The sequence below is a fragment of the Branchiostoma floridae genome, chromosome 5 (genome assembly GCF_000003815.2).
Source record: "Branchiostoma floridae strain S238N-H82 chromosome 5, Bfl_VNyyK, whole genome shotgun sequence".
In the NCBI taxonomy this organism is placed as follows: Eukaryota; Metazoa; Chordata; class Leptocardii; order Amphioxiformes; family Branchiostomatidae; genus Branchiostoma; species Branchiostoma floridae.
In genome coordinates, this window is record NC_049983.1 from 16,262,603 (window position 1) to 16,277,013 (window position 14,411).

At 44.5% G+C, this 14,411-nt stretch overlaps 2 protein-coding genes across 3 annotated transcripts in view; both read left to right on the forward strand.

The window, feature by feature from the left end:
• Window positions 1-1,210: 1,210 nt before the first annotated feature.
• On the forward strand, window positions 1,211-8,055 carry LOC118416683 (gamma-crystallin B-like). 2 transcript variants are annotated; one of them, XM_035821863.1, is made up of 5 exons: window positions 1,211-1,309; window positions 4,857-4,932; window positions 5,589-5,768; window positions 6,407-6,547; window positions 7,203-8,055. In XM_035821863.1, exons 2-5 carry the CDS (start codon window positions 4,860-4,862, stop codon window positions 7,430-7,432), a joined length of 624 nt encoding a protein of 207 aa, XP_035677756.1. In that variant the 5' UTR covers window positions 1,211-1,309; window positions 4,857-4,859; the 3' UTR covers window positions 7,433-8,055. The 2 variants fall into 2 exon arrangements, with proteins under 2 accessions (XP_035677756.1, XP_035677755.1); XM_035821862.1 differs by lacking the exon at window positions 1,211-1,309 and having other exon boundaries at window positions 4,681-4,932.
• Window positions 8,056-8,819: 764 nt separating this feature from the next.
• Window positions 8,820-14,411, forward strand: part of LOC118416460 — a 17,686-nt gene continuing 12,094 nt past the window's right edge. Inside the window, exons 1-2 of the mRNA XM_035821564.1 lie at window positions 8,820-8,926; window positions 13,989-14,066. The gene's annotated coding sequence lies outside the window, so the exon portion shown is untranslated. The remainder of the gene's footprint in view (window positions 8,927-13,988; window positions 14,067-14,411) is intronic.

The window sequence follows — 14,411 nt, forward strand, 5'->3', positions numbered from 1 at the left end:
CAGTTTGTAAATTAGTGTTAGGGCTTGGGCATTACTGTTATCGAACTTTTAGATGAATATTGCCAACTTTTATTAAGCAAATTATATAAAACACGAAGAGACATACTATTACATAGGTTTCCCCATATTGGATCATGTTGTTCTTGCCTGCTACAGCAGAACTGATTGGTCAAAAGCGTCACCTAGCAATGTTTATTGTAATGCAGGTAGTTCGTACCTTCAACAGGTGGCAACGTTGTCTTGTGGGTAGTGTTGTTCTTTGAATCCCAGGCAAGCTCTATCGATGTAGCCTTAGGAAAGTCACTCAACACCTTAGAGTCCCTTAAATGCATTTAAGTTCGCGGGGATTTAATTTCGCGGTAGCGGGAAAAAAGTAGTCTCCAAGCAGACCCTACGGTGCCTTAGAAATAGTATCAAAGCTGGCCAGGGACTTGGTATACCGGTGCCCGTTTGACTCCCTTAGCCGGCTATCTCCCTTTGGCCGGCTATACTCCTTTGCCAGCTTTGATACTATTTCTAAGGCACCGTAGGGTCTGCTTGGAGACTAGGAAAAAAGGACTTTTCGCGGTTCGTGGTAGCACCCGATGATACACTGTAGTCTTTAATTGCCATGAGAAAACGTTCGCGGTGGTTTAAAGTTCGCGGTGAAGCGGCCACCGCGAAAAACGCGAACATTAATCCACCGCGAAAGTTTCTGCATTTACAGTATTTCCTCACTCTACTTAGATGACAATGAGTACCTAGCTTTGATTATGGACGCCCTCCCAGGTAGGACGTAAAACCGGGCCCAGTGTTTTGGAAAGAGCCACACCTCCAGCACGTTTAACTTAAAGAATTTTAAAAACATCACCCTAATCAAAAAAGGGCATTGCCAAGTATCTCGGTATGAGTAGATCAAAGTCATAAGTCTGGTCTTATGCAACTTTCACCTAGTGTACCAATCTGGTGTGTTCCGCCTCAAGGCCGTACCAGTGTGCCGGTTATACGAACAAACAATCAAACAGATTCACATGTCTTCGCCGTGGCAAGCTCCCAAGCTTTCCTGATAACGAGACAATATATGTACATGTAGTGAGAAGAGGTGCCGTAAGTGGCGCGGGTAGAGGACAGAAGGTGAAGCGACCACCGCGAAAACGGCGAACATAAAACCACCGCCAAAATTTCTGCATTTACAGTACAGTAACATGTGAAAGAATCAAACAGACTATCACAAAACTGCCCCCTCCCTTTAGTGCAACGTCATTCTGTGCTTCGGGGCGGCCCAAACTGACATCGAAATTCGAATACTACTGACGTTCCGCGGTTTTTGGTAAGTACTTCTTGAAAATAGGTTTCCGCTGTTGTGTGTCCGACTCCTACGGTGTACAGAGGTGGAGAGTTCAAGGTACCCCCCCCCCCCGCTACGTATACGGTGATACAATGAACAATCCCCAGCACACATGTAAAACGGAGAATGGTACTGTAAAAGTTTAGATAGATGTTCGCGGTGGTTTTATGTTTGCGTTCTTCACGTTGACCTCTCCACCGCAAGCTTAAATCCACCGCGAACAAACATCCCCTTCATACAGTAAAAGTGTAAAACCCTGCATGATAGTTTCAACCACAAACTTAACCACGTACCGCGAACACTCAATTTTCTCCCCAAGGCGTTATCAAATTCCCGCGAAAATTTCCCCTTTTACAGCTCTGTAAAGTAAATTTGTACGATCTATGAAAAAAAAATCCCAAGACCGTCCTTATACCCGTCACATTTTGGCGAAAATCGATCGGACGACGATTCTGCGGCAATCGCCCGAGCCTCGCTTATGATAACAACTTTATTGCACAACAACTGTACAAGGTAGAAAGTATGGCTTGAATATGACAGGGACGGTTTTCAGGTGAAAAATACGCGCAACCCTTTGCCGATCTTGATTATGGCCGATCTTCCATCCATACGCCCGAAGATCGTGGATAATGTGACAAGGGTATAAGGATTTTTTATAAGCTTGCATTCACACGGCGATCATACGACAGTCTTTAAATTTGCGTCCGATAGATTTCCTTAGAGATTAACTCGCAACCTTTGACTCGTACAGGGGGTACTTTAAATCGTGAAATACATGTAGTTGCTGTAGTTGTATACCCTTGAAATGATGACCCGCGAGCAAAGAGGATTTGGTGTCAGCAATGCCCTTCATATCCTCAGAGTCAGAGGCAAGTTAACGCGAACCACTTCTTGTGGGGAAAATAAGTCTGCTCAAACTTACAGGAATTTTCCATTGCGTCTACAATCAATCACCAGTCTACTGTCACTAATGTCGCTGTCAACCACCACAGTGCCTGCAAGCACGCGATTAGAGCAGGCTTGGGTATCAGGCGGCTGCAATTGTCCAGTTTTGTGCGGGGGCGCTGTACTCGGCATTGCTGTCATTCCTCTTCTAAACTGGCTTGTAGTTTTGCTGATTTTGTCCTGAGTGATCACGACCAGAGATATCTGTAGTGTACCTTTAATAACACAGTTGGGAACTATCTGTATATCTAATTCACCTGGCGTTGCTTTCTAAATGAGATTCTTCGGAGAATCAGGATTGACATTAATTAAGCAGATAACGCGTCATTATCTGTAAAGTATGCAATGCCTCAGGCAGGGAGCTGGCCTTTTTGACACGGTCCTAAATCATAAGTAAATGGATCAAATCAAAGGACTCAGTGACGCCGACACGATCATAGGGCATCTGAAATATCATCTGTTTGAATTTGTTCAACGGGTGGAAACTTCCAGAACTCTCTTTATTCGGGGGGAGTGACAGGTTTGAATACGTTTACGTCGTATTTCTTTGTGGACAGCATATAGAAAAGTTTTAGTGTAACTGTGTGATTTGCGTCTGTAGCCAGGGGTCGGGAAAATAAATATCAAACACGTTCAAAGAGACAGGAACTTACGAATTTGTTCTTGGGGCATGCCTAGAAATATCTATGCGACACTTCATAATATTTGCCAAACTCCATAAACTGCTGCAAAAATGACAGAAATAAGACAAATAGTCTAGATAATAAAGTTAGACGGCCTCAGAAGTTTATTTTGCAACCTCTGACGTATCATTAGGTGGCGGAATGCCAATTTCTAATAGCCTTTCCAGCTACCTATTGAGTACAATACCTAGTGATACCTGATACAAATCGGTTCACTCTCTCATACCCTTTGTTCACGAAGACAAGAGTAATGTGGTATAAGAGTCAGCGACAGGGGTGAGTGCCCCTTATCTGGTGCGCTGTTGTAGACTAGCTTAAATTTGTTGCGGAGATAGCGTAAACGGACTGTGAAAGTTAGACCAGAGTTTGACGAAATTTGGACTCACTAATGATGGAAGGCGTACGATGATTCGTCACTCATTTCTTAACAGACTGTTTCACAATTGTAACAAAAATATTGGATTTGGTTCCGATTGAATACGAAGTATTCCGAGCGTTGGTATTCAGGGGTTGATACCATTGTTTCGAGGTTTTATTTTCTGAAATCTCCACCTATGCTTATACCCCTGTCCCATATGGCGAAAATCGATTGGACGACGATTCTGCGGCAATCGCCCTTGCCTCTTTTATAATGATAACTTTGTTGCACAACATTTGTACAAGGTACAAAGTATGGCTTGTATGTGACAGGGACGGTTTTCAGGTGAGAAATACGCACAACCCTCTGTCGATCTTGAATATGGCCGATCTTCCATCGATACGCCCGAAGATCGTGGATAATGTGACAGGGGTATTAGAGATACATGTGTGCGCGTCTTGAGAGGTGTCGGCTTGAGTGTTGAGGGTACTATGTCTGTCTTGCGGAGACGTGTCGGTGTCTTGAGACGTATTGTCTGTGTTTTGACTCCTGAGTGTTATTGAGACGTTTTGGGATGCATCTTCAGAGGTCCTGGGTTGTGTCTTGATCGAAGTGTTAACGTTGTGTGAGTCTTGAGACGTGTTGGGGTGCGTCTTGTGAGTCTTGAGACGTATTGTGTGAGTCTAGAGAGGTGTTGGTGTGTGTTGAGCCGTGTTGGGTTGTGTCTTGAGACGTGTTGGATTGTGTCTTGAGACCTTGTTGGGTTGTGTCTTGAGATGTGTTGAGTTGTGTCTTAAGACGTCCTGAGGTGTGTTGAGTGTGTCTTGAGACGTGTTGGGTTGTGTCTTGAGACGTGTTGGGGTGCGTCTTGAGACGTGTTAGATTGTGTATTCAGACGTGTCGGGGGATGTCTTCAGACGTGTTGGGTTGTGTCTTGAGACGTGTTGGGTTGCATCTTGAGACGTGATGGGTTGTGTCTTGAGACGTGTTGGGCTGTGTACTGAGACGTGTTGGGTTGTGTCTTGAGAGGTATAGGGTTGTGTCTTGAGACGTATTTGGTTGTGTCTTGAGACGTGTTTGGTTGTGTCTTGAGACGTGTTTGGTTGCGTGTCTTGAGACGTGTTTGGTTGTGTCTTGAGCGGTATTGTAAGATTCTTGAGATATGTTGTGTGACTCTTGAGAGGTGTTGGGTTGTGTCTTGAGACGTACTGGTTGTGTCTTGTGAGTCTTGAGACCTGTTTGGTTGTGTCTTGGGACCTGTTTGCTTGTGTCTTGGGACCTGTTTGGTTGTGTCTTGAGACCTGTTTGGCTGTGTCTTGGGACCTGTTTGCTTGTGTCTTGGGACCTGTTTGGTTGTGTCTTGAGACGGTGTTGGGTTGTGTCTTGAGACGTATAGGGGGTGTCTTGAGACGTGTTGGAGTGCATCTTGTGAGTCTTGAGACGTGTTTTGTGAGTCTTGAGACGTGTTGGGTTGTGTCTTGAGACGTGCTGGGGTGCGTACGTGTCTTAAGCGGAAATGTTGCTGATTCTGATATTTCTACAGAAAATGGCAACCAACAGTATCAGCATTTATGATGAGGAGGGCTTGCGCGGAACAAAACACACATTCACTGACACAGGTAAGTTACCTCCTACTGTCTTCAGGAAGTTGTTTGATTTATAAATTGTTCTCATCTCTTCTCTTCTCGCAAATTAGATATAGATTCGAAGTGTCAACTATCTGTGTTCGTCATCGCTAATATAAAGATAGGGTAACGTTTCATTTTGACGATCCTTCGACATTTTCTTCTCGATTCACAATTTCACCTTCCACAAGTTGTACAAAAATGCCCCTGTATTTTCAGAATTGCAAGTTACTAGCTGGTTTAAACCTAAACTCACTCACTCCTTTCCATTTAGTTATTGTAGTAACTCTAATAAACTGGTGATCGTACCACCCTCTAAGTAAAAATAAACACGTAACAACAGAGGACGCTACGGCCGCGTGGCGCGTTGGTACACCCGATCCCTCGATCTCGGAAGTTAAGCAACGCGACGGTCCGGACAGTGCTTGGATGGGGGACCAACCAAGGACGTCCGGATTGCTGTAGCCTCACGAAGTTTCCACGAAATCGTCTTCCGGGAGGGACGTAAAACGGGGGTCCCGTGCTCGAGGAGGTGCCTCGACCACGTTAAACAGCCTCATTACTCATACTGGGTACCTACTGGCTGGCAAAATACACCAGATGATTATTATTATTACTTTCTTTTGTTTTCTGTACTCGGCGGTTCCTAGTGGCGGACGTACCGGCCGGGCAGAACTCCTGCTTCTCTATCAAGGTGACCAGCGGAGAGTGGCTGGTGTACTCATACAACGACTTCGAGGGGACTTCTATCCGCCTGCCGACCGGCATCTACCCCGACCCGGGACACATCCGCTCCAACCACGTCAACCCGGCCAACACCACATGGAATGGTGATATCTTTAATGATCTCTATTTGCATGTTCCTGCCCTAATGTAGCCTGGGTACCACCCGGAAAGTAGTTCGCTCCGGCGTTCATTATATACTAGATCATACTATATACAGCCTGACATTCATTATACACTAGTTAGCTCCCATGTTCCCTTCTGCTATCCAGAAAAGCGAACATGGGAGCGAACTACCATCCGGGTGGTACCCAGGCTAGCCCAAATGGGCTAAATGCAGCAATTCGACTGTGTTACATCATTTACATGGGATACTATTAGGTATAATAACCACCCGGTCACATACGTTAGGGTCCGGTCACATACATTCCGGATGATGATCCAAGTTTTGCTACCAAACCCCACAGATAGACGTGACGTTAGTTCGATACTCGCAGTGACCCCTACTTTGTGCCCGTGGGAAAGGCACTTTACACGACTTTTCTCACTTTACCCAGGTGTCAAATTGGGTACCTGACTTCTGTCGGGGAGAAAAGCGACTACCTTTACCTTTTGTCTGTATCGTGTATGTGCCACTGTTAATATAAGTTGCAAACTTGAGTGCAGTCCCACATTGTTCTCGTCTGTCAAAAGGCAAATACAAAATACAAAAAATAAAGAAATAACCATCTGTGTGCCCATGCAGACATGGTCCGGTCCCTCCGCCCCGTCAGGCAGGACGCAGTGACCTTGTACGACAAGGACGACTTCTGTGGGGCCGAGCAAGTGGTCACGTGTGACGATCCTGACGTCGAGATGGACAACTGCTGCTCAGTCGTCATCCGGGGTAGGTAAGGGGTAGAGGTCACTATGACACGCAGACGCACGGGGTTTACTTTTTGCTCAATTATTACCTCCATGAAGGATGTTCACCTCCGACAAGGGCATTGTTTTTGGTTATGTTTGTATGTTCGCATTTATAACTCAAGATCATTTGGATGGCTTTGTATTAAACTTTGTTCGCGGCCGTAGCTATTGAGGTAAAAAGCGGCTGAAGGACTGGTAAAAACACAGTTGATAGCCAACGACCTTAAAAAGCCTTTTGGGATACCCTGACCTTAGTAGCTTGCCATGCATACTTGTTCGTATCTGTAAAGTATTCTTTTGTTGTGGTATGCCCTTAACCCAGTGTGTATATATTGTGCAAATTGTTTGATTATTTGAACCTTAAAGTTTATTGATTTATAAGAAGCTCAAATCGGCCTGCAGGCCGCTTTTCATTGAGGCCATGAGGGAGGTAAGGTTTAGATAAAATATGAGATACAGATTACATCAAGTCCTATTAAATCCATCAACATATACCATTACATAACCATAATACAAACATTAGTATGAACGCTCAGCGTTTATAGCCCCTGTCCGTTCGTTTGGTCATTTCTTTTACTTCAAAAGTCTTTTAAATTTAGCAATAAGGGTCTCCATGCATTCCTTTATAACCCCAGGCGGCTGGTGGAGCCTGTACCCGTACGGTAGCTACAGCGGAGGGTACCCGCCGAGCAACACGGAGAAGACGATGGGGCCTGGCAACTACCGCGTACAGCTGGTGGCTGGGGGAGAAACCATCACCATCGGATCCATCAAGAAAGTAGAGTGTCCGTACGATCCATTCCCGTTGACCCCTCCTTTCCCTGGGACCACTGTCGGACCATTCCACCACGTGTTACCTCTCTGACAACTGATATACTGAACGATAGGGATGGTGCTGTTTGTCAAAGTCTACGTCACATTTCCAAACCGGAGCCTGGTCGGGCAGCTTTCGGGTGAAATGAAGTATGATATATAAGACATCAAACTGCACAAGACGTTAAGAGAATAATAGGTCAAGACAGGTGTTATGGTGATCATCCAAGTGACAGACAGCCCAACCGGGCTCCGGTTTGGAAATGTGACGTTACCCTAAGGCTGGTGCATGATATTTGTGTGACCTTCCTTCCATATCTACGTGTGTTTAGTGATGTACCCCTAGCAATCTATCAGTAATGGAATATCATAATTACGAATGTTACTAGTACTAGTGACAACCACTGATTTGCTGCTGAATATTCTTAAGCTTAGTGTCATGTCAGTTGCTTAAACCTGCCTGAATATGAAGCTTGTACTCTTCAGTACAAACCTCTTGTGCTACGCCATGGGGCGGTTAACAAACAAACAAATAAATAAATAAAATTAACGATCTTCCACCCCAAAACTGTGTAATAAATTCTGACTGTGTAGCCTTCTTACATGTTCTTAATCAAATATGTGACGTAAGAGGACGAACTATATATATACTAGTGACGACGTCTCCAAGCTAACTCCTGTTCCCACGGCAGTTCCCCATATTGGAGGGCACGTTCCCACGACCAACTCTTTCACAGCTACGTAAATCACTATACAGTCTTTACAATGGTACCATCTTCGTCTTGTCGCCTGAGGGTGCACGTGTCTATCGTCTCTTATCTAATTATTATCCCGATGTCGGCAATATCTGATTATACATAATTACTCGTCATGTGCATTATGGGACCGGTGAGGTGAGGTGAGGTGAGCATTATGCTGTAAGATGTCCTTGACCGGACAAGAGGTAAAGGAATAGCAGAAACTAACAAAAGTTCGGGAACGAAAAGTATGATAAAACAGTTTCTCTAACTAAAGATATTTCAGGCTCAAGTTGAACAAGGTCATATAACGGACCTTTAACCCTTTTTTAACCTCCTTGGTCATATGTTTCAAATAGATACGAGGCGGTCATCACAAAGACATTCCTATATTAAATTAGGCATCATATCGTCGACTAAAGTAGATCGGTTAACAATGCATGATGGTAAGATAGTGCACAAATTGCCCTTGATGATAGCCTGGCAGGAGCTGGTTCACGGTACATGACAGTCAGGCCATCACTAAGTATGACAAATGACACAAGTCGCCCTCCTTTTGTTGCACACCTGGCCATTATCATATAATAACCGTGTGAAGGAATCCGACCGAGGAACGCCCAAATATATTGATGACTTTTAGTAACCCCCGATTGAAAGCTTTCTAGACACCGCCCCCTCCTGCAGCGAGCTCTATATATTCTTCCCAACTCTGTGAGCGGTCACTCTGACGGTTCTACCGACGAAAGAGACATCACCCTCCGAAACTTCGTCAGCAGAGAAACAGGCAGTCGTAGCTGTACAAGATACCCGTAAGTAAATTGTTGTCTATATCTTCGTTTAGGATAACAATATAATCTCAATCTGAGTGCTATTCCCACTCGGCGAGATATACTAGCGTCTACCAGGGTCACATTTGTTTATCTATTAATTTCATCTATAGACAACTGGGTGACCCCTACAAAAGTTGATTTCCAAGCATACATGTAATACTCCCATTCCATTTCACGGCGCTCTCATGGCGTTCTCGCTGCGATGGCAAATTTGCCTCAGCGCCGTGCAGCAACTTCAGCGGGCGGCCAAAGATTCGAAAGGTTACTCAACGGATTTCAGAGATGAACTACGATAGATTTTCTTATGGCACTCTCACCGCGCTCTCGTCGCGCTCCCATGGCGATTCCACGGCGCTCTCCGACCATGACGGGTAAATTTGCCATCGCAGCGAGAGCGCCGTGCCAGTGGACTGTGGGCCTATTACAGGTCAAGACGTGTAACATTGCCAAACCGGCGCTTGGCCGGGCAAATTACGATATAGAAAACAACAATACACAAAAAACGTAACGGAAAACTAGTCATGAGCATAAATGATGTGTATTTATTGATATACACTTTGAATTTATTTTTTGTTCCCGCCGCTAAAAGAGCAGCGGTTTGGAAATGTGAGTCACCGACCCTGACCTTCTGAGGCACGCGCGATGACTGCCTATACTGTAAAAAGAAAAAAAAAATGTTCGAGAGGTTTTATGTTCGCGGTTTTCGAGGTGAACTATTCAATGTGAACTTAAAACCACCGCGACATTTCTACCGTAGCACTACTGTGCTTCAAACCGCAAACTTGCTCAAGCCAATGTGAAATTTCCAATTCCAATTTCCCGCGAAATTGAATCTCCGCAAATATTTCCCATTTACAGTATCAGTCACACCGAAAATCCAAACATACACTGTTACGCACTTATGATTTGGGTCTCCGAAAGTTTGTTTTGTAGCTGGTTCTGGAGGTGGGGTGAAAGTCCCTTCCATGGTTGACTTCTCCTTTCCTGGCATTAGAAAACCTTAGTCAACGTTGAAAATCGCATCCCCCACCATAAAATAAAAGGCGATCGAAGTCTGCGAAGGAGTCTACTTCCGGGGGGCGTTACCGTAATGGCAGCAGGACACGCGCTCTTGCTGCAGTGCGATTGTGATGTGAGTACCGTTGAAGAAAAGGAAATTAGACAGAGAGATCTAAGATACATGTTCAGATAAGTATACGGTATTTTGTTGATGTATGCGGTGTCTCTTCTTTTGTAATAGAGTTGTTTTACTATTCGGGATCGGGTCACATTTCCAAACAGGGGCCCGGCTAGGCTCTGCATGGAAAGGAAAAATAGAAATGTATTCTTAAAAATGTACACAAATAATGCCCACGACACTTCTCTTTTCGTCTTACATAGTTTGGTATCTTTCATATCATTCTTTTCGTTCCCAAAAGCTGTCCGGTCTTTGCTCAGACCACTTCTACCCTCACTGTCGGATCCAGAAATTTGCTAAGGGGGGCCGCTGCCTCGCAGCGCAAGCTGCGCGGGGGGAGAGCACGAGAGGAGGGTACCCCCTCTCGTTGGGGGGTATGGGGGGCCTCCCCCAGAAAATTTTTAAGAAATAGAGGCTCTCTGGTGCATTTTAGAACCATTCTTCCAAAGTTCAAACCGATCTGGACAATCTTGTTAGCTGGACTGACAAGAACTACATGCAGCTTAACCCAACTAAATGCATGGTGATGTACATAAAATATGCTTCCTGTGAAGACCGCCTGAAACTCCCAAACTGTTTGTTGGCACATCTGAACTTGAAGTTGTACACATGGCCAAGGTCCTGGGTGTAATACTACAAGCACACTTGAAGTGGACTGCACATGTAGTAATGATTGTGGGCAAAGCTAACCGCCGCCTTTACATGATTAGGTGTTTGAAGAAACACGGTCTGAGCACTATAGTACTTGTGTACATAGGGTTTGTCCGCCCCACCCTGGAATACGCCTGCCAGGTTTGGCACCCTGGTCTTACAGTAGAACAGTCACGTATGATAGAGCGTATCCAGGTTAGAGCCTGTAAGATTATCCTTGGTCGCTCCTACAGTTCCTACAGTTCGGCACTGCAGGTGTGTGATCTGGAACATTTGCATGTAAGACGTAAGGCTCACTGCCTCAAGTTTGCCAGATCCCTTGTCCATTCTGAGGTTTTCGACTGGCTACCACCACGCCGCTCTGAGGCACATGGTAGAGGCCTCAGAAACGCTGACAACTTCACTCAGTTTAAGTGTAGAACGGCTCGTTTTAGGAACACTACGCTCCCATACTGTGTCGACCTTTTAAATTCATGTTAGACTTCAGATGTCACTTTTTAATTTTCCTTAATAGTGATGTTTTAGATTGAAATGAGATTTTATTACTGATATATATATATATATATATATATATATATTGACTATGTGTGTGTAGATCCACACTTTTAAATTGTACAGCTGAGTGCGAATTGCGATTATAATAATTTGATTACTGCACATATGCAGGGATTTCCATTATACTCTCTTGTGTACTTAGTGCGAGGCAATTTAGTCTCCGGACTACCAGCTTGTACTTGATTTTGTGTGCGTTCAATAAATAAACCAGTTCTCTCTTCTCTCTCTCTGAGCAAATTTGAGAAACAAATTAACACTGATTTTTGCATTGTCTGTGTCTAGTTCACGTTAGGGACATTTTTTAGCAACTATCACTGAGGACAAACCTAACGAAGGCTAGTTCGTCCTTCTTAATATTCATAAATGACGCTACGTTACAGAAATAATATCGCAAAATTATTTGTACCTGGCTGCTGATGTGACTAGCTCCTCGAAGCGGCTCGCGCTCCTATAAAATCGCATCGAAATCTCGTAGGGTCTGAGCGGCTTGCAGGAGACTATTTTGAAAGATCTTGAAAGTGTCTTACGCATTTGAAATTATACATATTACGGACTCTTTTTGCTTCTGTGGTGGCAATTGTTGACGGTTAATCGGGGAAAATGACAACAAAAACGTCAATCAAACGACGATCAATCATTGCGGCGACTGATCAGAACTGTAGTGGGGAGGGGGGTGTCGGCGCACGACGCCGATTTTCCCAAGGCGGGGTCGACCGGTCGAGTCTCTCTAACCGATAACGGACGATAGAAATCATCAGTTTATTAAAAATAATTAACTTTCGCTGATTTTTTGGAGATCTTACAAAATTTCTACGCTCTTTCTATATTTTTAAGCGCCGATTTTGGCTTACAGCGGCCCACGAATTTCATGGGGAGAAATTGATGCCACCGCGCTCCGTCCCCGGGCCTCTACCATAAGTTTTCGTGACTCGGAGGACCCACTAGTAATTGCAAACCGCAAGTTTCTCTAAATAATTACGAGAAAACCTCCTTTCAAATAAGCGAATTGGTTTTATAACGTTGTCAATATTCTTGGCGTCCCCCAGAAGACCTCTAGTAGCCTGGGTTTATCTTACCAATTTTTATTTTTTGCCAGCTGAAGGGGGAGGCGCGCGCCTGGCGCGCACCCCCCTGGATCCGCGCGTGACCCTATCGAGAGGAGAGTTTCATTTAGCACAATCCAGTTCGTGTTACGAGAAAAACCTGGGTATAGTAGTATACACGGCACCTGATAAGGCCTGCGTCTTTCCAAACTTTGGAAATTCTCTCCTCGCGCAAGGGTGGAAGTGCGCACAACCACAGTTTTACGTGAAGAGCAAAGCTAAAGTAGTTAAGAATTTGATTTTTTGCTAGTTACTTAAATTCTCCACCAACCTCTGAAGAGAGCAAACATACAAACCGTAGGAGGATAGAGCATTCTGTTTATTGGAAGAAAACGTTGTATGGCGAAAACAATGCGGTACATGAATACTATATATAAACACATGTTCTAATTCAGGACATTCAGTTCGTTAAAACCTGCCCATTTTCTAGCAACTAGTGATGGTGCACCCGGGAGTTTGATAGCGTGAAAACGGGAACACAAGGTGATACCACAAACTTGCTGAAAAGCTGCAAACTTCCAATATGGCGGTGCCCGTGTCAGTGTCATGATTATGACATAATCATTTTTTCCGTCTGATCGTTCCTGGCTAATGCGGCATGACGGCTTATCCTCTGAAGGGCTCTAATCGTCTTTTACATCATTTTGGCGTTATGTTGGGCGTCCCGAGAGGTTCCGACGTCCCGAGTTCGATACCCGCCATGCCCCTGACGTTGTGACCTTGGATGTGTGTGCGTGTGTGAGTGAGTGCTTGTGTGTGTGTGTGTGTGTGTGTGTGTGTGTGTGTGTGTGTGTGTGTGTGTGTGTGTGTAAAACCACCATAGGTTTGCAAAATTAGAGAAAGCCAAATTGGCTGAGATTCAAACTCCGCTATTGTGGAGAAAATTACAGTTAATTGTTAGGGTCGCCCTACCCTGACCTGTGCCATTTGGGCGTCGACTCGTTATCATGTCTATATCTCAGCCGCTGAGTCGTTGAAGCAGAACGGCTACAAGACTTTCACACTGTGTAACACAGTCACACATACACACATACTCACATGAAAAAAAAACACACACACGCACACACACACGTGTATACACACACTGTGACACAGTCGCACAAACACACACACACGCACGCACACAGACATGGACACATGTATACACAAACACACACATATATACACACAGACACACACACGTTTACACACACTGTGACACAGTCACACAAACACACACGTACACACAGACACACACATTCATGCAAACACGCACACTGTGTGACACGGTAACACAAACACACATTCGAACTATACTCACGCACACTTATATTCGCGCGCGCGCAAGTACTCACAAACGACTCACACACCAGTGACAGCACACTCAATACGCCTTTTCTAGATTATGTCAATGATGAACACAAATGCTTCATCGACACAAATAAAAGTGCACTGAATTTCGTATGGTCGACTATAAACTGCAGAATAGAAATGCTCACATATGAATTTACAAACATAGTAAACTCGTTGTACATTTCTGAGTTCAACTGAATGACATGTAAGCTTTCTTTTTCAGGCGAGTGTACCATGGCAAGCATCACGATCTACAGCGAGGAGCGCCTGCGTGGCACCAAGAAGACGTACTCTGGAAATGGTGAGTCAGCATTCTCAGTGATTTGAGTCTATTAAGATCCACGACTGAACATTTTAATATGTATCTATGTAATCTGTGTTTGAAAAAGAATGGTTGGTAAAGAATTTTGGGTTGGTTAAGGGCCGTCATCAGTGGATTTATATTCCACTTTTTTTTACACTTGCCATGCCGAGCTACTGAGTACTGGTACGTTGACATGACCCGTGTCACAACGTTCATGGATGAGATTATGACACCCTTAATTTGGTTAATTTTGTACATTGTATCGGATACAGTTTCCATACAAACTGTCAGTGCAGAGCAAAGAACAGTTTCCATTTAAGGTAGCAGAACACAGTTTCCGGC

What these genes read in the sequence shown, in the direction of transcription:
- LOC118416683 (XM_035821862.1), top strand. Translation starts at nt 4,830, where the DNA reads ATGTTGCTGATTCTGATATTTCTACAGAAAATGGCAACCAACAGTATC. An exon ending in ACACACATTCACTGACACAG is followed by an intron (nt 4,933 to 5,588) that starts GTAAGTTACCTC and finishes GGCGGTTCCTAG; the next exon opens with TGGCGGACGTACCGGCCGGG. An exon ending in GGCCAACACCACATGGAATG is followed by an intron (nt 5,769 to 6,406) that starts GTGATATCTTTA and finishes GTGCCCATGCAG; the next exon opens with ACATGGTCCGGTCCCTCCGC.